We start from the raw sequence: 26,609 nt of genomic DNA, 5'->3' as shown, positions 1-26,609 counted from the left end.
GATAGACTTGGAGAAGGTTGTCCTTACCCCTCACCTTTGACCAAAGGTGCCACTTCTTGGGCTGAGAGGGCATTTCAGTGCCCAGGGAACATGCAGTTTTTGGTTTCTCAGCTGGGTCTGTCAGGCAACTGGTACCAATGACTGTGGTGTCTCTTGTGATCGGGATGCTTGTCCATTAGAAACCAGAGCCAGACCACTAACTCACTTCACAGGAAGTCCAATGTACTATTGGAGTGACACCATTTTTCTCTAACGACATCGGAGTGACTTGCTGTGGAGTACTTGCAGTGCATTGAAGATACATTATCAACACACCCACCTACCATACTTCCACCCTAGCACAAGTGGTGCCACTAATGTTCTGATTGTATCTTCTCTGAGCATGTCTTAATAATAGCTGTGTCTGCGCAATTTAACTGTACGCTACTATGATGCCAGCCTGGCAGGGTACCACAAATGTAGTAGCCAGCAATCTCAGCTCAGTCCTCTAATGCTTTTCCCTAGTTTCCTGCTCTCTCCATAGCTTCTAAGGCCAGCAGGGACCATTAGATTTTCTAGTCTGACCACATGTGTAACATAGGACACAATGCAACCTCACCCACCCAGGAGAATTGAGTGGCGCCAAGGCCGTGCTCAGTGATCTTGGCTCGGTCTGGTACCCCATGAACCTTAACCAGGAGACACACGATCAGTACAAGTTTTTATAAGTATCAAATGTACTTTAATAATAAAAACCTGTTACGAATTACACTTGCTTTGCCACAGCTTTCCCCATGCTGCTGTACTAGAATGGTCTGGCGTAGGGACCAGTGGGCTAGAAGCTTCAGTCACTACTTTAGCAGTAATTGGGGAACCTGACAATTGGCTGGCTCTAGTGTGGATGCTATGAACCCATGGCAATGAAGAGTGGGCCTAGCACCACTCAGCTGAATTGGTTGTGCCTGAACCAGTGAACTTACCTAGTGCAAACAGCCCTATAAGCTGCCAAACAGCTCTTATCTAGTAAGGCTGGGATCCACAAAGGAACCTAGATGTTGGATTGCTAAGCATCATGGTGCCTAACTTCTAGGCATCTAGAAGATCACAGAAACAACACTGTGATCCACAAAGCCACTTTAGGTGCCTAGGCTCTGATGTAATGAATGGGGAGAGAGATCGAGCCTGAGAATATGATTCACAAAAGCCAGCACTGTAATTTTATAGCACCACAGCCCGAGTCAGCTGAGTCACGCTCTGAGACACGGTGCAGTGGGTTTTTTATCGCCATGTAGAGATACCCTAAAACATTTTTAGAGGGAATGCACATTAGACACCTGCCTTGCTCCACATGAAACAGGTGGAGGTGGTGCCCACCTTAAACTTTTAGCTCAGCCGTTAGAGCGCTCTGCCAGAGGGGGGGAAGAGGATTTGAACTGAGGTGGGGGTATTCCACCTTGCAGGAGAGTGCGCTAACTTCTGAGCTATAGGCTATGCTGATGTGGAGCTCCCTCAGTCTCCTGTTGAAGTTGTTGCACTCTGGATAAATGATGACAGAGTAGTTGGATCAGGGAGATAGGACCTGAGGTTTCCACCTTCCAGGTGGGTGCAGTAATTACTAGACCGTAGAGTCATTCCCATTCTCTGTCTCTCTCTGGCCCAATGACTGTTCCACTGTGGATAAATAGTCATTGAGCCTCTGGTCACATCTAAATGGGACCCAATCCAGTAGGTGTGCTTGGAGGCTGCCTACTAAATCAGGCCCCACACATGACTTTTAGGTGGCTGAACACCTATCTCCCCCTAGTTTGTGGATCATTCTGCGGCTTGGTTGGGAGACAGGCATCCAGACACCTAGAGGAAGGCAGCAGCACACGTGCCCAGAAGCAGGAATGTATGCCCTTAGGGAACTTTTACACTGAAAAACGTAGGTGCCAAGCGAGTTGAGGCACCTGTGCAGTTTGATGGGAGATTTCTAGATCACTGTAGAGTGACAACTGGGACTTAGAATCCTAAACCTGAAACTTAGGTGCCAAAGTACCTTGGTGGATCCCACCCTAACTGTTTTTGGTCACTATTACCCCTTGTTGCTTTTGACCTGGTATTGTAGAGGTGAAAGGCTCAGTGCCCCAGTAGTTATTGACCACTGCCAGTCTCCATGTGTATTTCAAACATTATATTGGGTTTGTGACATCTGCACTGAAATGGCTTTGCTAGCTTCTCAGGTGTGGAGGCAGCTACGTGAGGTTTATACGTTACAAGAACCCTCCAAAGATGGGAAGGCCATCAACGTATCAGTCCCCAAATGATCAAACTATAAGGCCTTAGTGCTCCTTCTCAAAGGAAAACAAAGTAGAAAATTTAAAATTGAGATAAGGAAACACTTTCTGACACAATTGTATAATTAACCTGTGGAACCCACTGCCACATGACCTCTCTGAGGCCAAGAGTTTAGTCAGGGTTATACCTCTGTATGGATAATGAGAACATCCACTGCTACAGTAGATAGGGAGAAAAGAGAAGGGATATGAACTCTTTTGCTTTGTGCATAAGCCAATTTCTAACTAGCAAAGTTATGGAATAAATGCCCATGAGGGAAGTTTTTTCCTTATTGCACTCAGGAGGAAACTGTGCACCTTCCTCAGAAGTATGTGGTACTAGTCACTATCCGAGACAGGATACTGGACTAGATGCACCCTGGATTGAATTTGGTGGGGCAATTCTTAAGTTTCTAATGGTTTTAATTGGGTCCTAACTGGTTTGTGAGATTTAGATTTTGAACTACCTGAGCTCACTTAAACGAGGAACCAAGTTGGATACTTGAGTGATTCTACCCACAGCAAGAATCAGAGGACCTGTTCCTTCCAAGCCAGCTATTTGGCAGGGACCACTTGAGCATCTCCTTTGATATTCTGGCTCTGCAATAGAATGCATCATGATTTTGCGTTTAGTAATATTTTACATGAACAGGGAGTGCCATTGTAAATCAGGATTAGCTAAACACAACATTAAAAATAAAGCACAGCTATTAATTTAATGAGCTCCTTGTTACAAATGTCATAAAGCAAGTAAGTAGGAGCTGTGCCAGTACTGGCAGTACCCACTGAGGGGATGGACGGGGGGAGCCATCTGATTTTGTGCCATGTGACGATGCAACGTTTGGTTTTTAAACAAATTAATTCTTTAGTTTTCTACATTAGCATTTTTAATTGCTGAAGAAATCTGGTTAGTAACGGCAACCAAGCCTCATGATTCCTGATGAGCCAGGGGGAGATGCCCATTCAGGATTTAGCTTAAATCATAGCAGCTGAAATAAAAGCTCACCAAAGGCAGAGAAATTGATCTTTATGGGCTGCTTGAATAAAAGAGCCTTGATATTCCCTTTAATCCTTATTTTACTTATTTTTCTTCTGCAAGCCTGTTTTGTGTTGGGTTTGGTTGTTTTTTTTCCCCCCTCCTACTCCTTAGCTTCCAGTTTGCCATTGCCAATTAACAATAATTTCCTTGGATTGCAGTTTATTGGATTAAACAGATCAATGCTGTGCATCTGTGAGGACCAGCGTTGCACATGGAGTGAATTTGGCTGCTGTATCTATCTGCTGCAGGCTTCCAATGCCACCTTTTACCCTGAGATTTATGCTTGCTCCCCTGTCACTGCTCCACAATCACAAGGAATTACAAGTGGTGGGGAAAAGCCCAGTAGCTTCTTCTACAGGAGGGTGCACAGCTGGACGGGGTGCGAGGGTTTAAGGCAGTCCGTGGGCGGGGGCTATCATGGGATCTGCAATCTAAGAGGTTAGATTCTGAGATGTGGGGCTCAGGGTCCTATGACTTCTATTCCTTGCTCTGTACTGCATTTCTGTGTGGCCTTGGGCAAGTCATTTTACCTTTCTGTGCCTCGGTAAAACACCATGTTACTGAGCAAGGTGTAAATGCCTTGACAGACAGACAGCCTTATGGACCAGAGCTGTACTGAGGATGTCCCTGCTCAAGAGCCTCAGCTGACCATAGTCATAGCAGTGTGCCACGAGAGGGGAGGCAGCCTTTCCAGTAGACAGGCCTTGAAGCCCTTTAGCTCTTCAAATGCTAAAAGCACCTTGGATTCCTCTTGGAAGGCTACAGGCAGCCAGTGCAGCTCCCTAAGCACTAGTAGTGTGTGGTCCCAACATAAAGCTCCACTTATTAAGTGATTTGCCTTATTCTGGCAAATTGTCTCAAGATGTAGCTCCAAGCAGAGCACGTTACAGGAGTCTGAACTCAGGTGACAAAGGCTGGGGTAAGCAGAGCAAGGCCTGCATCTGGGAGAACGGCCACACTTGCTTCACCAAGCATGTTGGACCAAACATGGTTTGGGAGCCAAAACAGCCCATTCTTGATGCCCTTCCAAAATATAAATAGTTCACCCTAATACAATTTAGATTGCATAGCCGAGGGAAGCGTAACCCTTTTCCACAAGTGTCTGAGAGCAGCCATGCTCCTCTGCTGGGAGGCAGACTGTGTGTTCTGCAATTCATAGAATCATAGGGAGGTGCGGGGCCCCATGATATGGGGAAAGGTTAAAACAACTGGACATGTTTCATCTTGAGAAAAGAAGGCTGGGAGCGGGGGCAGAGACCTGATAAGTCTTCAAGTGTGTTAAGGCCTGTTATAAAGAGGAGGAGGATCAATTGTTCTCCATGCCCACTGCAGATGGGACAAGAAGTAATGGACTTAATCTGTAAGTAAGGTAGATTTCAGTTAGTTATTAGGAAAATCTTTCTGACTGTAAAGACAGTTAAGTAGTGTAATAGGTTACCAAAGGCTGTTGTGGAATCCCTGTCATTGGAGGTTTTTAATAACAGGTTAGACGGCCACCAGAAAGGTTTACTTGGTCCTGTCTCACTGTGGGGGGATGGACTACACAACCTCTTGACATCCTCCTAGCCTTATGATTCCTCCACTGTTTAAGCCCATCTGCATTGTTCTACTGGCTCTTGCTGTGGTCACTTTTTACAAGTGCTCACCTTGTTACTAAAAAAGAAAAGGAGGACTTGTGGCACCTTAGAGACTAACAAATTTATTTGAGCATAAGCTTTCGTCAGCTACAGCTTACTTCATTGGATGCATGTTCTCTGTGTGTGTATATAAATCTCCCCACTGTATTTTCCACCGAATGCATCCGATGAAGTGAGCTGTAGCTCACGAAAGCTTATGCTCAAATAAATTTGTTAGTCTCTAAGGTGCCACAAGTACTCCTTTTCTTTTAACAAATTTATTTGAGCATAAGCTTTCGTGAGCTACTGCTCACTTCATTGGATGCATTCAGTGGAAAATACAATGGGGAGATTTATATACATAGAAAACATGAAACAATGGGTGTTACCATACTTACTGTAACATGAGTGATCACTTAAGGTGAGCTATTACCAGCAGGAGAGTGGGGGGGAGGGAGGAAGGGGACCTTTTGTAGTGATAATCAAGGTGGGCCATTTCCAGCAGTTGACAAGAACGTCTGAGGAACAGAGGGGGGGGGGGGAAGGGGGGAGGAATAAACATGGGGACTGTATGGGAGGTACAGCTTGCATGGCAGACAAGCCAGTCCACATAAAGGGGCAAAGATAAATCACGTTCAAGAGCAGTGTGCTGCAAACTCATCCTGCACCTCTCTCTGGCTACCTCACTTGGGGCTTGAAAATGGTCTTTTAACACTGATATACACAGTCCAGACCTCCTGAGGAAAACACTGATACTGATAAACCACAATGCAATAGCAACCCTACCACAACAAACCAGCAACTGCATTCGATGGAGGAAAAACTTTTCTTTTCTCCTGCAACAGCTTTTTTTATTTACTTTTGGGGAAGTAGTTATAATAAGTCTAAAGGAAAATCTGATCTTAAAATATACATAATGAAGCGTGCCCTTTGACAGTCTCAGGTTGGTGGGGCTTAGGCAGCCTCTTTGTTTGGTGCTCCTAACAGTTTGTGGGGCTTTGATTTCTTTGACATGTGTGAATTGGGTCGGTTTTTCCTAGTGTTACATGTGCTTCCTGGCATCTGCCTGCCCAAGTTAGATACTCAGCTTTAACCTTATTCACTTGTAGGTATTTTTAAAATGGTAACTCTTAAATGTGTATTAGAGGCGGCAGCAGAGATCCAGCCCAAAGCAGCTACCTCACACATGGACATTTGGGCCTGTCACAAGGTCAGCAGCTGCTTACATAATCCACCTTGGTACAATTATTCTTTCTCTTAAAGAGACATTCGGCAAGGTGTTTTTCATGTTGTTTAATGAATGTAGAACATAAGAACAGCCATAGCGGGTCAGACTACAGGTCCATCTAGCCCAGTATCCTGTCTTCCGACAGTGGCCAATGCCAGGTGCCCCAGAGGGAATGAAAAGAACAGGTAATCATCAAGTGATCCATCCCCTGTCGCCCATTCCCAGCTTCTGGCAAACAGAGGATAGGGACACCATCCCTGCCCATCCTGGCTAATAGCCATTGATGGATCTATCTATCCTCCATGACCTTATCTAGTTCTTTTTTGAACCCTGTTATAGTCTTGGCCTTCACAACATCCTCTGGCAAGGAATTCCACAGGTTGACTGTGCATTGTTTGAAAAAATACTTTCTTTTGTTTGTTTTAAACCTGCTGCGTATTAATTTCATTTGGTAACCCCTAGTTCTTGTGATATGAAGAGTAAATAACACTTCCTTATTTACTTTCTCCACACCAGTCATGATTTTATAGACCTCTATCATATCCCCCCTTTGTCATCTCTTTTCCAAGATGAAAAGTCCCAATCTTGTTAATCTCTCCTCATACAGAAGCCATTCCATACCCCTAATCATTTTTGTTGTCCTCTTCTGTATCTTTTCCAATTCCAATATATCTTTTTGAGATGGGGCGACCCCATCTGCACACAGTATTCAAGATGTGGGCATACTTTGTATTTATATAGAGGCAATATGATATTTTCTGTCTTATTATCTATCCCTTTCTTAATGATTCCCAACATTCTGTTTGCTTTTTTGATTGCTGCTGCACATTGAGTGGATGTTTTCAGAGAACTATCCACAGTGACTCCAAGATCTCTTTCTTGCATGGTAACAGCTAATTTAGACCCCATAATTTTATATGTATAGTTGCAATTATGTTTTCCAATATGCATTTACTTTGCAGTTATCAACACCGAATTTCATCTACCATTTTGTTGCCCAGTCACCCAGTTTTGTAGCTTTTTGTAGCTCTTCGCAGACTGCTTGGGACTTAACTACCTTGAGTAGTTTTATATTATCTGTAAATTTTGCCACCTCACTGTTTACTCCTTTTTCCAGATCATTTATGAATATATTAATAGGACTGGTCCCAATGCAGACCCCTGAGGGACACCACTATTTACCTCTCTCCATTATGAAAACTGACCATTTGTTTCTACCCTTTGTTTCCTGATTTTTAACCAGTTACTGATCCATGAGAGGACCTTCCCTCTTATTCCATGACAACTTGTTTTGTGCTTGGTTCTCTCAGATGATGGAGCAACCTTCCTGTCTTAACCACACAGCTCTCGTCTCCTTTTTCAATGGGTAACATGGATTTCCCATTCACCTGTGTTTATAGGGGGCTGAGGCCAATGTGGCTGGGTTTGGCTTCCTTCCTTCCTTTTAGTTGCTACAGCATTAGTGATGTCAGCACTGCTTTGGGAGTAGGATTGTTAGTTAACTAGTGTGCTCACAGCTAACTGGCTCTGTAGTGGCAGAGCATAGCATATTGCAAGGGGCTGGTTAGTGTGTATACCACTGCCTCCCGGTGAGATAGAATCAGATCTGTTCAGCTGGGTGTCAGGTTCTTATACTGCTAGTAACTAAAAGAAATTCTCCTTTAGTTCAAGTGGTAGGGGAGCAACAACCAGGAGGAGCTAAGTTTTAAGTTGTCTTACAGCATCAGGACAACCTTTAAGTGCTAGGTGGCCATGGATTTATTATAATATTGTAGGTCCTACATAAACAACATCTTTTTTTAAAAAGATGGCAGAATGGTGGATTAAAGAACCTTGACATCTAGCATCCTGAGGAAGTTCCTATTCCAAAGTGGAAGAATTTTAAGGCAGGTCAGACTTTGGCCCTTCTAGGTCATGTCCTCCTTCAACTATTTCTTTCCGTTAGACTCTTTTGCTTTCATGCAGGAATTCTTTGTTCTTTCTCGAAGGCTTTCATAGAATCATAGAATATCAGGGTTGGAAGGGATCTCAGGAGATCATCTAGTCCAACTCCCTGCTCAAAGTAGGACCAATCCCCAATTTTTGTCCCTGATCCCTAAATGGCCCCCTCAAGGATTGGTCTCACAATCTCAAACCACTGAGCTATCCCTCCCTACATACTACAAATTATTGGCATGGACCCAACCTTGTAAAATGCTTTCCAGGGAAAGTCGCTTGCACAGTACAGAGAAATGGATGATTTAGCAACAGGAAGTGATTCAGGAGGAGAAAGAGGGGACACTGAGTAGATGGGGCAGCACAAAATCATGTGGTGAAGCCAAGACAGGATGAGCAGAGCAAGTGGGTTGAGGAGGGCATGGGTGTATGAGGTCAGGGATGGTGAATGGAGCAACCCCACGAGAGGGTGTGGGGGGGGTGTGTGAACACCACGGAAATCATTTAAGCAACTTGAATAGAAAAAGGATAAACAGTGAACCATGGAAGTTTTTAGCATCAGCTGATCCAGTGCTGCCACAGAGCCCGAAGTGTGAAATATGGCCCCTCACTGCTGCCTGCCCACAGCTTCCACATGGCCTGGCTGGTGAACCACAGTGCTAATCTCATCTCTCCCTGGTTCTCCCTATTGCTCTTCTGCTGTATCCTGGAGAGAGTTAGCTCTGGAGAGAGGGGGACACATAAGCTGCTGGGATGGCAAGTGAGTCTGGAGAGAATGAAACAGAGGAGATGGATTGGGAGAGGGTGGAGAAGAGAGGGTGAAAGGGACAAAGAAAGGGGAGAAGAGAATGAGAAGTGTATTTTTTCCCACTAAATACAGCAGGCTGACCTGATGGGCTGATACCTGACCTCAGGCAGCAGGGGATTCCTCATCCCTCCTCCACCACACCCTGACCCAGTCTCCAACTGACCAGACTTTTCATCTAGACTCTTGTGATCTCAAGTTTAAAAAAGTGACTTTACACAGTGTCCTGCAATCCCTCTCGCTGCCAACTCTCCTCCCTAGCAAACACTCAGGGATAATGGGATCAGGACCGTGGGGACCATTGTGTTGCTAATGCTGCTTTGTCTCTTGCAAGATAACCAAGTGGAAGCATTACCTAGCAGATGGCTTCCCAGGCTGAGAGCCTCGTCCCCAGCAGGTCTCAGGTTTTAGTTACTTGTGACAAATTAGCATCTGTCAAAAAGCAATCCCGTTCCCTACCTCCCATGGGAGGGAGTTTCAGTTCTTCCAAGTCAGTAATTGCATTGGGTACCCAGCTATGCCCTGGTGGAAAGTTCCCATCGGGGGCTGCCTACTGGCTTCTTCATCCCCACAGTAACAATGGGGCAAGGCATGGCTAGTGTCACACATATGTACATAGCAGTGTCACATATACATAGCTGCAGATTTCACAGCCAAGTGTTCAAATTGGTTCTAAGCCAGGAAACCTTAAAGTTAGCCTGTCCTTAGTGTGTGTGCTGAGCTATCAGTCTCTTCATGGACCAATTGCAAATTCTGCATCTGGATCTAAGGCTGGACTTCAGACCTCCCTCCTCTCTATTCCAGGGATGCTCAGCTCCAGGGCAGTGGTTGGTTGAAGCCAATCCCTATGGTTTGCTAAATCTGATGCAGAGATCTTGAGTTGCCTTGGTATTCACTTAGCAGAGAGAGAGAGAGAGAGAGTGTGTGTGTGTGTGTGTGAGAGAGAGAGAGACCCCACTGCTATGACCATGGCTTTTAAAGTGCTCATGGATTCATAGTTTAATGCCAGAAAGAGCTCCTTAGATCATCTTGTTTGACCTCCTGTTTAGCACAGGCCATTGACTTTCTCCCTTGTCTCACGCCCAATAACTGGCTGTCTTTCAAACTGTGCACTTCCTCTCCCTGGTTGCTCCCTTTGGCGTATCAAGTGAATAACTCTGAAGTTTTTTTTCTGCATTTTGGGACTTCCAGGGCTGGGAAGTTAGTGCTAGGATCCCTTTCTCAGCAAGATGCAGTGCTCCCCTATGCAGGATGGGAATAAGGCACAGGTCACTGCAGGGGTCTGTCTGTCTCCGGGACACTCACTGCCTGGCTACACCACAAGGCTAAAATAAACACAAGGAGCAATTGGTGGTTTCAATATGCTACTAACTGGGGATAAAGCCGTGTCCATCCATATCAATTGTTCTAAGATGACTGCATGCCAAAAGCTATTCCTACCCATCCACAGCAGTTGTTCTCAGCTCCATTGTAAAGTGCTGAACTCTTCAGGGCTGCTCTTGTATATATGAATTTGGCTGCTCGATTCACCTCTGTCAATTGTTTCCAGGCTTGCTGAAGGTTTCTTCAATGCCTGCTCCTGTCCGTCATGCTCGGGACTTTAGTGCAGTGACAGGGGCTTGTCATTAGCATAGTCCACCCCACTGACCTTCCCAACGGGGTTGAACCTGGCAGGGTCTGTGTTCACCCTCAGCAGGCCTTGCTCAGGTGTTCTCAAAAATGTTGCATCTGATCCTATTGTCTATGAGGCTATCTCTGCAAGATCTCCTACAGAGGAGTTTTGTTGCCTTGTTTCTACAGAGGGAGACACTTCATTATCCTTGTTCTTCCATCTCAGCCAAAAGAAACAGGTTAGAGGGAAGCAATGAACTGAGAGGGATAAAAGATCCAGTCCAGCATTTTAGGTGCTAATCAGGCATGGTATGTCAGCACAATGAGGCATTAAACTCCAGCTCCCCTTGCCAGGAGTTAAGGGTCCCAGCCGGGGATTCTGACTGCAGGAGCAGACTGTGAGGTTCAGGAACTGAATTGCTGCCTGCCTCATGTCACTGCATTTCAGGGGAGTTGCAGGTGCTGAGCACCTCCAAGGATCAAGCTGTAAGGAAGGGAAGGCAAGAAGAACAGAGTAAGTGGAGTTTGGGTGTGGAGAGCGAGCTCAGAAGAGAGAGGGGACTCAGTGGGCAGGAGAATGCTCCAAATGGAACCGGGAAGCCAGGGTAGCAGGCAGCTCGCTGAGAGTGGGAGCAGCTGTTGGAGGGAGCTGTAGAGTGAGAGCACTGGGAAGAGTGCGGGGAGCTAATGGGGGAGTTGGAGCGGAGACATGGGTGGGGAGAAGTGGTGGCCAACGCCTTATTAAGATGATGGGTTCTAAGTACTATTCTAGGAAGGAGGCACGTTCCCCCAGACCAGCAGGTGGAAGCTTCGTGCAACTGAGCTGCTGTTGTCTGCTCCAGAGCCATGCAGCGCGTGCGTGCGTGCGTGTGTGTGTGTGTGTGTGAGAGAGAGAGAGAGAGAGAGAGAGACTGCAGCCTTTCCACAGGGACAAAGAGAAAACATGCTACAATCCCAACAACACAAACTAGTTTGAAACCCTCCAGCTCATCCTGGAAGCAGAGAAATGGAACAGGAGCTCTATTGTCAAAACACTCCCACACAGTTGTTGGTTGTTGTATGTGATTTCACTCCACCTGTCATGTACACTGAGGAGGAAAGGGAAAACTGACAGTGCTTCCCTCAGTCAGGGAGCCTGCTGCCCACATAACAGCAGTGACTTCTGGGGCCTGGCTGAAAGTGCCACAGTCCTGCCTTGGGGAATCAGAATGCCCTGCCACCCAACGTGGAACGCAACCCCTGCCTTTTAGTAGTGGCCACTATGGGCCACTGCAATGGGGCCAAATTACCAGGGCCCAGGTCTGCCCCTTCCCTCTCCTGCCAACTTAACCTGAAGTCTTCCTTCCGTAAAGTCAGGCCCAGAGTGATGCTTATCTAGCCGATGAGAGCTCCTTTCTCTTAGTCAACTTCTCCCTCTCCTCTGCCTCTGTGGCAGCAGCCCCTCTTAGAAGGGAGGGAATGAAGGGTGCTTGACAGATGTGAAGATGGAGACTGCAGCTTCCTTTCTTGGTAATCTGAAATGGCAAACAGCATGACTGGACGCATGGTAGCTGACCCAGGGGCTGGTCAGTGTAAGCACCCATTGCCATGGTGTGTAGGCGATGCCCACCATTTGCAGGCCCAGAGAGCTCAGTAACTGTCATCCAGTGACAGTGATAAGCTAGTGTGCATGCTGGTGTCCCATCATGTTCCTGTTGTGCAAATCATTAAACTCCAGCTGGCAAGAGATTTCTGACCCTATTCGTTTCTTTCAGTTGTACTGTTAGTGCCTGGGCTTAGGGCTGATAATTTGGGTTCTGAAGAATTAGGAGTGAACCCGAACAGCTCTGTAGTCAGGTACACACAGGTGAACTGAAATGCTGCAGTGCTTGTGTTTAGGGGGGTCTTCAGCGCCTCAGGAGCTGGACCAAGCTTTGCTCTCCTCACAGTATGTCCACCCTCCAGGACCTGCAATAGCATGAAGAGACCAGATTTTGTGCCATCTCAGCAACCTCGGGAAAGCCTGTGAAAAACACACACTTGCAATAAGAAAGGTCTAGCCATGCCCCTCAGTGGCCTAAGGCTGTAGGAAGTAGATCTGGTGGAAGCTGGAGCTCAGCCACTCATACTAGTCATTCCAGACAAGTGGTCAAATTAACATTTAGCCCCCCAAAGGCCATGGCTAGCTCAGCATGATGGATCAGCCCATGAGTGTGTGCGCACCTGTGGGCAGTGCTGAGCTTAACCCGAGTATGACTGACCCATTAGGTAACAGCTGTAGCTAAGAAGGTGCAGCTTCTCCTTGAGCTTGCTGGGACGAAGGGAGACTTTGCTATGGAGCAGAGTTCAGATGCTGCCATCGCTGTCTGTTGGAAACAGCTTCATGACTGTGATAGCCGCGTGTCTAACCACAGCGTACGGGGCTGTGGAGAACTCAGAGCAGAGCGCGTTGGCTGGGAATGGTGAGCTACATCTTACTCTGCTGCCTGGGCCATACCTGTCCTGTGAGTCATACGTAGCAGTTTGTATCTTCAAAGCACGGTACAAAGAGTGACTCTAGGGAGTCACTGGCCTTTCCCAAGCACCATTCGGCCAAGGGACTGAGCGCTAGTGAGTGAAGCATCGGTGCCGTTACCCCAGTCAGCAGATAGAGACATGGAGATGCAGCCAGGGGAAGGGATTGTTTTTCAGCCTGCCTCCTGCAGGTGTGTGCTCACTTTGCAACGGTGGGCACAGCAGGTGTATGTGGGCACTGAGAGTTTGCTGGATGCCCAGCTGGCCATTTACCAGCATATAGGCCCAGCTCTCTCACATAGGTTCCATGTGTCAGGCCCAAGGTTATGCAAATTGGTTGTACAGCCCAGATCTCCCAACTCCCTTTTCCCCTCCCCACATCCTTCTCAGAGAATCATAGAAATGTAGGGCTGAAAAGAACCTCTAGAGGTCATCAAGTCCAGCTCCCTGCGTTGAGGCAAGACCGGTATATGTAGACCATCCTGACAGGTATCTGTCCAACCTGTTCTTAAAAACCTCCAGTGATGGGGATTCCACAACCTCCCTTGGAAGCCTGTTCCAATGTTTAACTTTCCTGAGAGTTAGTTTTTCCTAATACCTAACCTAAACTTCCCTTGCTGCAGGTTAAGCTGATTGCTTCTTGCCCTGCATTTAGTGAACATGGAGAACAATTGATCGTTGTTATTGTTCTTCCCTTGTTCCTTCCCCTCCGCCCCCATTTTCTTCTCCCCTAATGAAGAGTGCTGATGATAAGTGCCATTAAGTTGGCATCCAGTTGCTCCATATAGTGCTCCCACCTCATCTGGTAGCCAGTGACCTACATCTCCAAATATCGAACCCTTCAACCATGGGTGTAGGAGGGCCATGAGCTCTTGGGAACAGTTGCTGCATTTTACCAATTACCTACTTACCTTGGGGGTGGGTAAGACATACAAAACTCCCCCCTGCTCCTCAGCACTGCTCAGTGGTCCCTGTTGTTATAGGGGACTTGCATTCTCCTCAGACAGTTCTCTTCTCTCTCAACCAATTAGGAGCAACACATGAGTTATTTATACGCACACAATTCCGACGTACCCAAACCGGAGACCACACACACAACAAACTCACACAAACACACACTGACACAAAACAGGGTCTGCTTCCTTAATTATCTCCTGGAAGCCAAAACAATTAGAACTCTTTGCCCTTCTTCCCCTCCCCCCCCATCCCTTTATTGTTCTTGGCCAAAAAAAGGTTAATTAAACTAAAAATATATCCTTTTCCCCCCTTCCTAAGCATGACTGTTAATTTTCTCTTTATATTTGTATTTAATTAATTCCTGCAAAGATTCCAACTATATGTTTTTAGTATAATTTCTTCCTCTCTCTCTCTCTCTCTCTCATTGTTATCTCACATATTCAGCTCCCCCCCCCTTTCCCCCAGATTTGAAATTCTATTACCATTTCAGAAGGCAGGCGTTTGAAAAGAAAATTGAATACCCGTCCAGTCCTGATAAGAAGGGACATTTGGTACTAGCAGCAATTTGTGAAGCAGATTTTTTTTTTACTGTTGTTCCCCCCCTCCCAGCCCATGCATATTGCTTGTAACTTGTAAGGGGGGGAAATTTAAAAGGCAAGTGCATGTGGGGGGGGGGATTGGCGAGGGAAGGAGAAGACTATAATGTCATTTCTTTTAGAATTAGCAGCCCCTCTGTCCTTTCACTGCCTAGTAAATGTGTCATAGCAACAAGGCATCCTACCTCCGCCTGGCGCTCTGTGAGGAATGTATGGTGACATTCATGACAAGCTTTTGTGGGGTCTTCCCTGCATTTCCCAACCCCCAAGGACGTGTCTCTCTCCTTTCCTTCTCATCCCACCCCTTTATTATTCCTGGAAAGCCTCAAGCACTGAACGCACACGTCATCCCACAGCAAGTAGATGCCAAAGCGAGTTACGTTCTGTTTATGAATGAAGGCTGGTGGGTGCCAGGGGAGAACTTTGCCCCTTTCCCCTCCCTCTCTCTTTGCATGGACCCAGCAAGAGGCTGTTTCCCGAAAGCAGTCTCATTTCCCCTTGCTCTGGCCAGTGGGAGTTCTCCATTTCATCCTGCCAGCAGTGCCCCCTATGTGAATCGGCCTGCGTTGTTCCTCGGTTAGAACAATTTTAACACTCACCCCACCTGAAGTGGGCTGTAGCCCACGAAAGCTTATGCTCAAATAAATTTGTTAGTCTCTAAGGTGCCACAAGTACTCCTGTTCTTTTTGCGGATACAGACTAACACGGCTGCTACTCTGAAACCCACCTGTATAGGAGATGGTACAAGGATTTCCTTGCCAAGGCACCAAAGCACATGTATTCACACACAATGCATTCCTATCTGTACTCACATGGGTACATATGATACACATTCATGCAAGGCCAGCCGTAGGTGTTCCACTCAGGGTGGAAAATGCTTTTGGCGCCCTGCAAACGGCTGAGTTAAAGAAAAAAAACAGGCTGGTCAAAATGGCCAAACAGCCCCCCTTACACCCCAAAATGGCCAAACACTGAGTGATGGGGTGCCCCCTTCCCCCATCAAGCTGTTGATTCAATGCCCTCAGAAGCTGGCACTCCAGGTGACCACTCTAATCACCTGCCCCTAAGGCCAGACCTACATTGAAACATGCATGTGGATTTGTACAGGTATGTGGCTTTCCAGCATGCATGTGTCTGCACACACATTCACGTATATTCATGAATGCACAAATCCATACCCTTTTGCGTACTCACACATTCATACCCACACACATGCACACATTCATAGATGCTAGTCATTATCTTCATCATCATCATCTCCTTCCTCAGCACCATTATCTATAGCTGTCATCCTGGCACCTCCCAAAGGCTATGCTTCTCCCTCCCCAAAGCACACAGACAGGTATACAACTGCTGACACCACTATGCCTAATGCATATTCAGTAGGGGTTTCTCCCCTTTCCCTTATTTACAATTCCCTTTTCCCACAGGTTATTAGGCCTTTTACCTCAAGCTTATTAGAATATACATCAGTTAGTTACCATGGCATTCTTGTGGTCAGACATGTGTGGGTGTTCCTAACTTAAAATATCCCAAGCGGGTATAAACTAGAATCCTGTGGTTACCTGTTGGCAGTTTAGTCATTACAGCATTCTCTTAGGATCTGGGGTGACTTCTGGTTACCTGCCTATGCTAAGGTTTTTGGGGCTTATGCCTTGTTTAGCTAAGGTATTGTCTCACACGCCTGAAGCCTGTAGGCTCATTGCTTTACTGCCTTAACTTGTGCCTATGCCTTACCTTGCAAATCCCTGTACCTGCAGGCTACAACCCAAATGCAGCAGTTATGACTCTGATGTCTGCAGAATGACACTCGGTTGGTATATCTGAGTTCAACAGATGGTGTTTTACTGTAACATCATTGTGTTGTATCCGAACATGCTGCTGCAGCATCACCATCCAAGTGATTTTTGGGACCCAGGAATGTCCCTTAGGGCTCATCAGGATAAAAAAAATTGTTAACTAACACACTATTAATATTACATTCTCCTTAGTGTGGACAAGGACAGGCATGCTACCTGGCTGTGGCTAATCACAATGGTCCTTATCAAAGTCATGTTTAACATAGTGTTAGCTAAAACATTTCCAACATGATTCATTTTCCCTTTGAAGACAGGAACATAGGACTGGAAGGGACTCCTGAGTTGAGTCCAGTCTCCTCATGTTGCAGGCAATGTACCCTGAGATGTACTAGATGTGCCTTCAAGCTGTGCTAGCAGGGTACAGGATTCACCCCATTGAAAGCAGGATGATCTCAGAAATACCAGAATGGGTGGCAGTCCTAGGCTAAGGCCAGGCTTATAGCACTACAGGAAAGCTCTGTGCACACTTCCCTGTCCTTCCCCATCTCTCCCATGCAATTCAGTGATCCGCAGCACCCCTGTTTTCCAGTCTGACTGATCATCAGCCAGTCCCTTTCCCCAACTAGCTCAGTCCCAGGCCCCCTTGGAGCAGAAACATGATTGTCCTGGCAGGGATCACTAGATGGTGCTGTTACACAGAGTGTTACAAATTCTTCTTCGCGGGCTAGCATGTTATTAGTCCTGGAGGAAACCACTATGTTGTTATTAGTCTTCTGAAGTGTTTTTTTCCAGGGAGCTGTGGTAATCAGTATGGAACTTTGTTCTCCGCCGTAATCTCTCAAGCTGGAGTTAACTCTTGAGACAGAGTTGCATCCTGGGAACTGGGAATTGAAGTTTGGGCTCAGATTCCTAAAACGGGGGATTGCATGAATGCTGTTTGAGCATGCCTGTTCCAGGACTGGAGTATATAGTATAAAATTAACAAGTTGTACTTGACATTATTCTTATGTATTGATATAGAACCATAGGAGATGCCCGGCTCTTTTGCCCCCATCCATCTTTTGTGAGTGGGAAGAAGCTGTGGCATGGTGAATTGTGTGCATGTTGTGTTGTAAACACAGATCTGCTGGGGATTGTCTACTTGACCTATTTCACTTATGGATGGGGTTTTTTGCCTTCCTCTGCAGAATGAGGCATGGGTCACTTGCAGGTTTAAATTAATGTAAATGGTGGCGTCTCTGTAACTTGCAGTCTTAAAACCATGATTTGAGGACTTCAGTAACTCAGCCAGAGGTTCAGGGTCTATTACAGGAGTGGAGTGGGTGAGATTCTGTGGCCTGCAATGTGCAGGAGGTCAGATTAAAGGATCATGATGATCCCTTCTGGCCTTAAAGTCTATGATCCATGCAGAATGTGAACCCAGCTCAGGTGTCTAAAATCACAGGCTAATGAACTAACCTAGTGACCTTACGAGTGAGAAGTGTCTGCAGATTCTAACCATTAAAACCATCTTCTGGCTTTGGGGAAAGTGTGGGTGTTGCTGGGACAAAGAGTATGATCTAACTTTGGGGTGGCAATGGGAGGCCTGAAGGAAGAGCACCGCTGTGGAACAAAGCCCTGCCCTTTGGCTCTGTGCTGGGGGGATACAGAGGGTAATAGGCCCATCTGGCTCTTGGCAAAATCTGATGAGTTTTCATGCTTGTCTGTTTTTTCATGGTGGGATTCAGAGACCGAGGGGCCTGGATAAGACCTAATGGTCCACAGCAGCATTTATCCTCAATGCCCATCTGACTTCGCCAAGGGCTCTTACCCCTTCCTGTCATGGGTGGGCAGAGCAGAGGCAATGACTGGGTCTCTAACCTTAGGCTCTTATGGTTCTTTTTCTCCCATGTCTGGAGATATGAGATCTGTTCCTAAGAGGTGCTGAGCACTTCCAGGTCCCGTTGTCCTCTTGAGTTGGGCAAAAACTGGATGACATTGCTCATGAAAAATTAAAATATTCCAAACCAGTTTTTGTTCCTCAGGTTTGAAAAAGAGGCGTTTCTGTTAACTCAGAATGTTATCGAAAATCTTCAGTTACCAAAAATGTTGGTTTTTAGTCCTCTCAACCTCCCCCCATTTCTTTCCCTTTCACCTCTCCCCCACTATTTTGCCACTGTAAATGGGGGGGAGAGGGAAAAAGGGAACACTGAAAAATGTTCCTTTGGAGATTTCAGCTGAACAAAAAACAAAAAATAATTTTTTCACAAAAAATTTGTTTTCCAAAAAAAAATCTGTTTTTTTGGGGGGGGGGGGGGGGAATTAGTTAAAAAATATCTGCCAGCTGCTTTCCTGTCTGATGCTTATACTCCTTGTAGGCCAGTGGCCCTCTCGGGGCTGGGCTGGGGTTTGATGCTCTCTGGCTCTTTACTGCAGTGGGCTACTTGTCTCTGTAGATTTTGGATGCCCTGTGGTGGCCACGTGGTCAGTGCCACATCACGGGATTAACTGGAGTCTGGCCCTTTCCCCATTTGCTGTGCAGCCCCCATGCCCTCTCCCAAGTTGTTCAGTCACACCCTGTTCCCCATAGGCCCATTTCCCAGGGGCCAGGCTCATTGGCTGTAGCTGCCCCTGATTGCTGCCTCCCCAGAGGTTCACGTTAGGCAAATGAGCAGCTAGGACAGAACTAAGCTGTGCCAAGCTGGAGCAGCACAGGAGCTGTCGGCTCAGGCCTGTGGTGTGCCTGGGGTAAAGGCCGTGCACTCTGCGCGCTCACTTGCTCTCCCTCTTTCTTTGCCAGGGCTCTCATCAGTGTTCAGCAGCTGTTGTCTCAGCCAGTGCAATTGTCAGCCCTAAGGAGAAGCAGGGTTTCTGCTGCATGAATCCCCCTTGGATTTCTGATCATGCTGCACAGCAGGTAGGGGTTTGGCTGCTGTTTGGCCTCTTCACGGTTACCTGGGGCACCTGATTGTCAGCAACCTCCACTTTCCCCCAGCTTTGCTAAGCTTTGTCCTCCCTCTTTGGTTTTGGGAGGGGGGGATCCTGCATGGAGGATCCCAGGCTTCCCGGCTCTTCTATGGCGCCTGCCTCACAGCAGCTGAGGAGAGAGCACTAGGCCTCCCTTTGATGCACATCAACAGGGCGAGGTGCCCTAGAGACTCCAGTGATGCTTGCATGGACCATGGCAGCTGCCTTGCTGGCCTTCAGAGAGCATCTCCTGCCAACGGCAAATGTTGTGAGAATCTAGTGCCTGGGACCCATGTCACCCCACCGTTTGCTGCAGCCCATTTCTCGCCCCACTTCCCTTAACATCTGCTTCGTGCCACCTGCCCGGGCTTCCTGCTGCTGCTACAGCAAGGCAAGGAGCCTGAGCTCCAATCTGACCCAGTTTTGCTCCTTTAGGGATGTATCAGAAACCTGAAGATGATTGAATTCAGAGAGCAACTCCATCAGAGCCCTGTTCTTACCCCTTCCCTGGAGGATCCACTTAGCCCAAAAACTGGCTAGCCATTGGGATGGGCATGTGTTTCCTATCTTGATAGGCTTTTCTATGGTACCTAGACCCTTGCAAAGATCAGTGTGTCCAGCCTAACTCCCCGTGAGGTAGGGAAAGATCATTATTACAATAACTGAGGGGAAGTGTAATTTCACCCAAAAAATCATTTTTCAAGACAATGAAACTATTCAGATTGAATTTATTGAAATGTTTGGTCTGGAAAAAATGGGGGAAATTCAAAAAACTGGAAACATTTGATTGCAGCCACTTCAAAATTAAAAACTGTGATTTTTCATTTTGAAATGGCATTTTGTTTAGAAATGTAGCTATTAAAAAATAAGCTGAAAAACACTCCAGAATGATCTGAGTTGGAAACTCCCCAAATTGAGAGATCAGTTATTTACTCGGCTGTAATCGTGATCCAGTTTACAGCTGGGGAAGTGACTTCTCAACACCACACAGTGAGTCAGTGCTTGAAACTGAACCCAGCTCTTCTGCATCTCACTGCAGTTTCTCAACCCCGAGACGATCCTTCTGGTATCTGCTCCCTCAGACCTGGGCCCCTCCATCCCTGTCAGTCCGTATGGAGCTGCTGGTATCACCCGCTTGCCTGCCTCCTCCTTCTCAAAGGGAACTTGGGCCAGCAGAAGACTCTGTGACACAACCTGCCTGGTGCGTGAGCCCAACTCTGAGCCAGGAGGGAGACAGATGGCACCTTGTACTGCCGCCAACATTTCTAGGAAAGGTTCTTCAAGGAAACTGACACCAAAGAGAAGAAGCTGCCCTGCCACGTGGGAGACTTCCCATGTGGGCTGGAGCAAGGAATGCCATGGAGACCAGTCCAGGGCCCAAGGATGGGCACTTTCTCCTACCATACAGGAGCTCTGGGTTCAGATCCTGAACTGGCAGGGGCTGAGTGCTACAGCATGGCCCACATACAGCCCGCTATGCGATAGCTGGGTTTGGAACCGAAGCCAGGAGGAGATGGGAGTGCTTTGGAACTGGCTCCAGACCGAAGGAGTCGTGTTCCTGTTGCAGAGCGAGCTGAAAAGTTTTCAGTGACACTTTTTTTTTTTTTGAATGTTTTTTTCATCCAAAAAGGAAACTTTGCTGGGGGATTTTAAATTGGGTTGAAATTTTCCACTTTTTAAAGTTAGAACTGAAAATATTCAGTAAAGACTTTGGGTTTTGGTAAAAGCCTTCAGTTTTTGAAAACCAATCTTTTTTTAATGTATTTTTGTCTGAAAACTGAAAGTTGTTGCTGAAAATGATTTTCAAAACCAAAAGAAACAGGAAAAACAAATTGGGAAATTAAAAAACCCATAACAATAAAACCTTCCCCACCCCCCAGTGTAAACATTATTTTCCCACAAAAAGCAATGGGCATATTTTGCCCAGCTCTAAGCTGTTACCCTGTGGGAGACCTGGCTTCAGATCCCAGGCTGGGGGTGATGAAGTGTCTGGCCTAGCAGTTAGAGCTTTCCCCAGCCATGCAAGTTGTGGTCCAAGTGCTAGTCTCAGTCTCCTGGGTATTGATCTGGCAGGGGCTAGGAGTGCTGTACAGAGAACATGCCAGTGCTACCAGCTCTCGTGGTGTTATCATGAGTCTCCTGATTTAAAGCCCTGTTCCTGGAGACCAGAGAATATGTGTAAAATAGTCCCGCATTTATTATTATTAAATACCCTCATGTTTTTTAAGTCAATCTCATGAAGTTTTGGGGCCTGGCACATGATGCCTGAGTGTTTGGGGTTGGTAATACTGTGTACTGAGCCCAGATACTATCATGATGGGCATATTATAGAAATAGTTAAGTAGAGATTGAGACCCACAGGTAAGGGAAGGTGCTTAGTGTTGCTTAACAGCAGCTCCTGTGCCCGCTTCACTGCTGGGAGCGCCCTCTCCTGCGTTCCACTCCCTACAGTGTATGATTAAAGCTGATATGCTCTGAGTCTATTTCTGGACCTGCAGTCAAGAGCTGGGGGACCCTGTGTGTGAGTGTGGAGTGCTCAGAACCACTGTTTCCCTTTACCTCTGCTTCAGCTTAATTCGTGTCATGCTGATTATGTCACACCCGTACCCTCCTTTGGGCGTAGGGTTGTCAATTTTGATTGGATGTATTCCTGGAGGTTTTCATCACATGACATAATCTTTAAATTAAATATTAATCTTTAATTCCTGGAGACTCCCAGACAATCCTGGAGGGTTGGCAGTCCTATTTGGGTGACTTTGTAAGCTCCACAGGAGCTTTCCCCAGGGCCAGAGGCATAGCAGGCCTGTGGGAGATGGGAGTGCTGCCAGGTACTTAGTGGTTTTGGATGCACCAATGATCAAAGTTGGGCATATTGTGTTGGTAAAGTGGAAACTTAAGGAAGAAAAATGGCTTTCTTAATATAACTGTTGTAAACCCTGAGCAGGGCTGGCCTGATACGGAATGGAAGCTGCCACAGGTCATTCTTTGAGTTCAGCAGCCTTTGTGCACCTCCGTGTGCATGCGCATGGTAGGGTGAGTATATAGATTTTGTCTTGCTGTGCAGGCTATTGAGTGTGGGTTTGTTTGCTGATGTATGGTTATGTGTGTTGCCACAGTGAGTCTCTGAAGAAGGATGCATAGCAATGGGTGTCTTGGCAGGAATGTATCTTTGTGGTGTGGGGAGGTTGTGTATCCATGTGCAGGAAGGTAGGGGTGTGTGAGTGTCTCTGTGCACAGGAGGGTGATTGTATAGGTGAGTCTCACTGTGCAGAATGTGGGGGTGGGGGGAAGGGCTGCATGACGGGGATGTGTCTGGAAAAAACCTATCCTTTCATTTAACCAGCAGAGGACAGTGGTGTCTCCCGAGATCCTGCTGCTCTCAATCTCCCATATCTCACTCCAGCCACCTAGTAGCTGGGTCCCCCAGGTTTGGTCTTCTCTCCCCACCTCCCTTACTCTAGTTGTTCTGTGCCCTGTTGCATTCCCCCTCCCCAGATCAGTAGCCTGTGGATAGATCCCTGCCCCTTACTGACCTTGGAGCTGCCCTGTAATCTTCAGGTCACAGATGTAATGTGGGTCCTTCCCCTTTAGCTTTGCCATGGCAGATGGCCCCAGGCACCTGGAGCTGCTCTCCAGCTGGGCTTCTAGGTAATGGTGGCCAGCAGGCACCCAGGCCTGTCTGGGTAAGTCACCCTCCAGGGGCTCTTTGGCCTGTGTCTCTCCCAGCTGGCTCAGCAAAGCACTTGCTAGCTGAAAGGGGTCTGTTTAGCTAGTCTGCAAAGAGCATTGGAATAGCCAGGAAGGTGTGGTTGAAGAGTACAGGGAATGATTGGATCTTCTATCTAGTCTTGTATATGAGAGGCTTTTAATGTTCACCACTGAGTTGTCTGACTGTGTGTGGGCTATCAATAGCCAGTGTTTATGTAGCACTGACACAAAACCGTGTGCTTTCTGCCCTGAGCTCCTCTGCTGGTGCAGTCAAGCAACTCAATACCCTTTTAGAAAACTGGCGCTGTGATTGGTTGGGTGGGTGGTTTAAGTGAATTCCTGCTGGTAAAAGGTGTCAGACTGACATCTCTGGAGACAGAAGTACTGTATCGATCTGCAGAGCACATGTAGTATGGGCTTCCCCACATGCTGATCAGCTTGGCCCTGGAGGGTGCACGTGCGTGTATGTAACCCACACACCTCCTGGGTGTGTTGTTCTGTCCCATCTAGTGGCACTGAGACCACTGAGAGAGAGATTAATGAGTTTGCTCTACAGCCTTAGCTAACAGCCAGTTGGCTTTTAGCTTATGCGGTAGAGGTTCATCAACTAAGCTCCAGAGGTCCGCAGTTCGATCCTACCTGCCGATGGCCAGAGTCTGTTAGCGTTGCACACATACACAGAGGATTGTTCACTGCACCTCCAGAGTGGTTAGCTCTTGCCCTTACTGCAAAGATTTCCAGAGTGTCCTTGGGAGCAAGGGGTGTTAGTCATGAGCATGCCAGTCCTCTGGGAACTGGCCCAAGTCTTCCCAACTCTTTTCATGCAGGTCACTGAATGAGCACATCAGGTAACGTGAGGGTAACTGCGCACCTCCCCTTTGGAGTCCTGACCAGGACTTTGGAACAACCAGAGAAGAGGCTGCCCTGGTTAATCCAGCCTAGATTTGACCTGACCCCAGTGCAGGCTGGGACAGGACTTTGGAAGCTCAGTGAGTGCTACCTACATGCCTGTGCCATGCAGATGTGACCAATACAGCACCCTGATCAGAGCAGAGTGTAACGTTGGTGACTGAAATGGTGCTGGGCATGGCTTATCTCTGGATACACTGGCTATGTCAGAGGTAGGTGTTATTACTGTTATTATTATGACTTGTAACTAACCTGTGCACTGGTTCAGCTGTGCCATTGCTAACAAGGGGTAGTCACTCTGGTATAGACAGGGTCCCTTGCTGAGTCTTGATCCAAGGGGCTCCCCACACATCAGAGTCACAACTCTGAGTCCTCACTGATTTGATGCTGTTGGAACCAGAGGAGAGAACCTGGCCTAACTTTGCCAGTCCCTGGAGCCATTCCCTCCTTCTGACATGTGCCTTTCCATTGTAACCTGCCCCTTGTATGGGGCGGTAGGCAGAGGGTTAATTACTAAAGCTGCAAAGCCCTCAGATAATGTTTCTTTCTCTCCACACAAAGTGCTGTGTAAATCAAGATGGGTTGGACTGAGCTGAAGTGAAATATTCCATGTTTCCTTGCCCAAATACACTGTTTCAGTCTGGTTCCAAGGCACTGGCCCATATTGCACATTTGAATTTAAAAGCAGACTTGCACTCAGGCTTTTTTTTTTAAAAAAGTTCCTCCTGCTTCAATGTTGTGCTTCCCAAGGAGATGCTAATTGAAACTTAACCCTTTGCACGCTCTGCTCTGCAGAAGAATGCACTGGGGGTTGGTGCACTGGAAAGTGTGGAGGGCATGAGAAAAAGGGTTTTATACCAGCTCTGGAAGGACAAGGTTGTTGAGTGGTTAGAGCAGGGGGCATGGGATTAAGGAATCCTGGTTTCTGGCTTTGGCTCTGGGAAGGGACTATTATCTAGGTATGGCACTGGATTCAGAGCTGGGCCTCTTGGGTTCTAGTCTCAGCCCTGGAGAGGAGTGTAGTCTAGTGGTTAGGGCAGGGAATTGGGAGTCTCTGCCACTGACTTGCTGGGTGATGAGGAAAGAGTCACTTCCTTTCTCCAGGCCTAAGTTTCCTCATCTGTACAATGGGGATAAAGGTATTTACGCACCTTTCATTGATTGGTTTGAGATGTTCCCATAGGAAACACACGATGGCAGTGTTAAGTGCCATTTGATTTGTCTATTTTATAAATGCTTTCTCTGGGTCAGGTCTTTGCAGTTGATGGACCTGAATCAAACCCTGGAGTGGAACATCCCAAATGCTGGCATATTAGCATCCACACCCAGATTTTGTGGTGCCTGCCAAGTGGGCAGATGGACCAATTTAACCCAGTTCTGCCCTCCCCTGTAGCAGTCTCCTCCCACCGGACTGTGTGTGCTCCAACCTACTTGGGCTGGAGCTGCTCCAGAGCCCAGTCTGATGGCCCAAGCTCAATAGTGGGTCCCAGCATGCGCTGGTGAACAGGAAGCCAGCAGTAGTGATGCACTGGAGCTCAGTACAGAGGCTCATTGGTGTGGTGGGGAAGCAGAGCCTAGAGGACAAGAACAGAGAGCCTTAGGAACCTCAGCCCAGATTCTGTGAGTCACTCAGATACTACGGTAATGGGGATCCTATAGTACCTACAATAGGTTAAAAACACCCCTGTGCAATATCAATAGGTCAATATCAATAGGTCAATATCAGATCTGTCTTTAAACTTAGTAAGGCTTTTGGCACAGTCCCACTTGACATTCTCGTAAACAAACTAGGGAAACACAGTCTAGATTGGGGTGGGCAAACTATGGCCCGGGGGCTGCATCCGGCCCTGCAGACATTTTAATCTGGCCCTTGAGCTCCCGCCGGGGAGTGGGGTCCGGGGCTTGCCCCACTCTGGGCGTCTCCCGGAAGCAGCAGCATGTCCCCTCTCCCGCTCCTATGCGTAGGGGCAGCCAGGGGGCTCCGGACACAGACCCCGTCCCAAGCGCTGCCCCCGAAGCTCCCATTGGCCAGGAACTGAGGCCAACAGGAACTGCAGGGGCGGCACCTGCAGACAGGGCAGCACGCAGAGCTTCCTGGCCGCACAGGAGCTGGAGCGGGGACATGCTGCTGCTTCTGGGAGCTACTTGAGGTAAGCATTACCTGGAGCCTGCACCCCTGATCCCACGCCCCAACCCCCTGTCCCAGGCCTGATCCCCCTCCCACCCTCCAAACCCCTCAGTCCCAGCCCGGAGCACCCTTCCGCACCCTGAACTCCCTGAACAACAACAAAAAAAGAGCAAATACAGTATTGTACTGTGTTAAATGTAAACTAATAAAAAAAAAAGGGAAAGCAGCATTTTTCTTCTGCATAGTAACGTTTCAAAGCTGTATTAAATCAATGTTCAGTTGTAAACTTTTGAAAGAGTAGCCATAAAGTTTTGTTCTGAGTGACGAACAACCTCCATTCCCGAGTTATTCATAACTTTCAGGTTCTATTGTATAAGGTGAGCGCACAGTTGGTTGAAAGTCATACTCAGAATAGCTATCAATGGTTCGCTGTCAAACTGGGAGGGCATGTCTAGTGGAGTCCCGCAGGGTCAGTCCTGGGTCCAGTACTCTTCAATATTTTCATTAATCACTTGGATGAAGAAGTGAAGAGTATGCTTATAAAA

General features: G+C 47.3%; 1 protein-coding gene across 8 annotated transcripts in view; it reads left to right on the top strand.

Moving 5' to 3' along the window:
* Positions 1 to 21,985, top strand: part of CHCHD6 (coiled-coil-helix-coiled-coil-helix domain containing 6) — a 202,524-nt gene extending 180,539 nt beyond the window's left edge. The window contains exons 10-11 of one of the 8 annotated variants that reach the window (XM_043519169.1): positions 19,153 to 19,269; positions 20,359 to 21,985. In XM_043519169.1, coding sequence (XP_043375104.1) covers positions 19,153 to 19,269; positions 20,359 to 20,910 — 669 coding nt within the window. In that variant the 3' untranslated portion in view covers positions 20,911 to 21,985. Of the gene's footprint in view, positions 1 to 19,152; positions 19,270 to 20,273 lie in introns of all 8 variants that reach the window. The other 7 variants (XM_043519167.1, XM_043519172.1, XM_038409070.2 and 4 more) reach the window with 7 other exon arrangements.
* The last annotated feature ends 4,624 nt before the right edge of the window (positions 21,986 to 26,609 follow it).

Source organism: Dermochelys coriacea, chromosome 7, assembly GCF_009764565.3.
Source record: "Dermochelys coriacea isolate rDerCor1 chromosome 7, rDerCor1.pri.v4, whole genome shotgun sequence".
Classification (NCBI taxonomy): domain Eukaryota; kingdom Metazoa; phylum Chordata; order Testudines; family Dermochelyidae; genus Dermochelys; species Dermochelys coriacea.
Note: the sequence above shows the minus strand (reverse complement) of the source record. Positions and strands in the feature narration are given on the sequence as shown.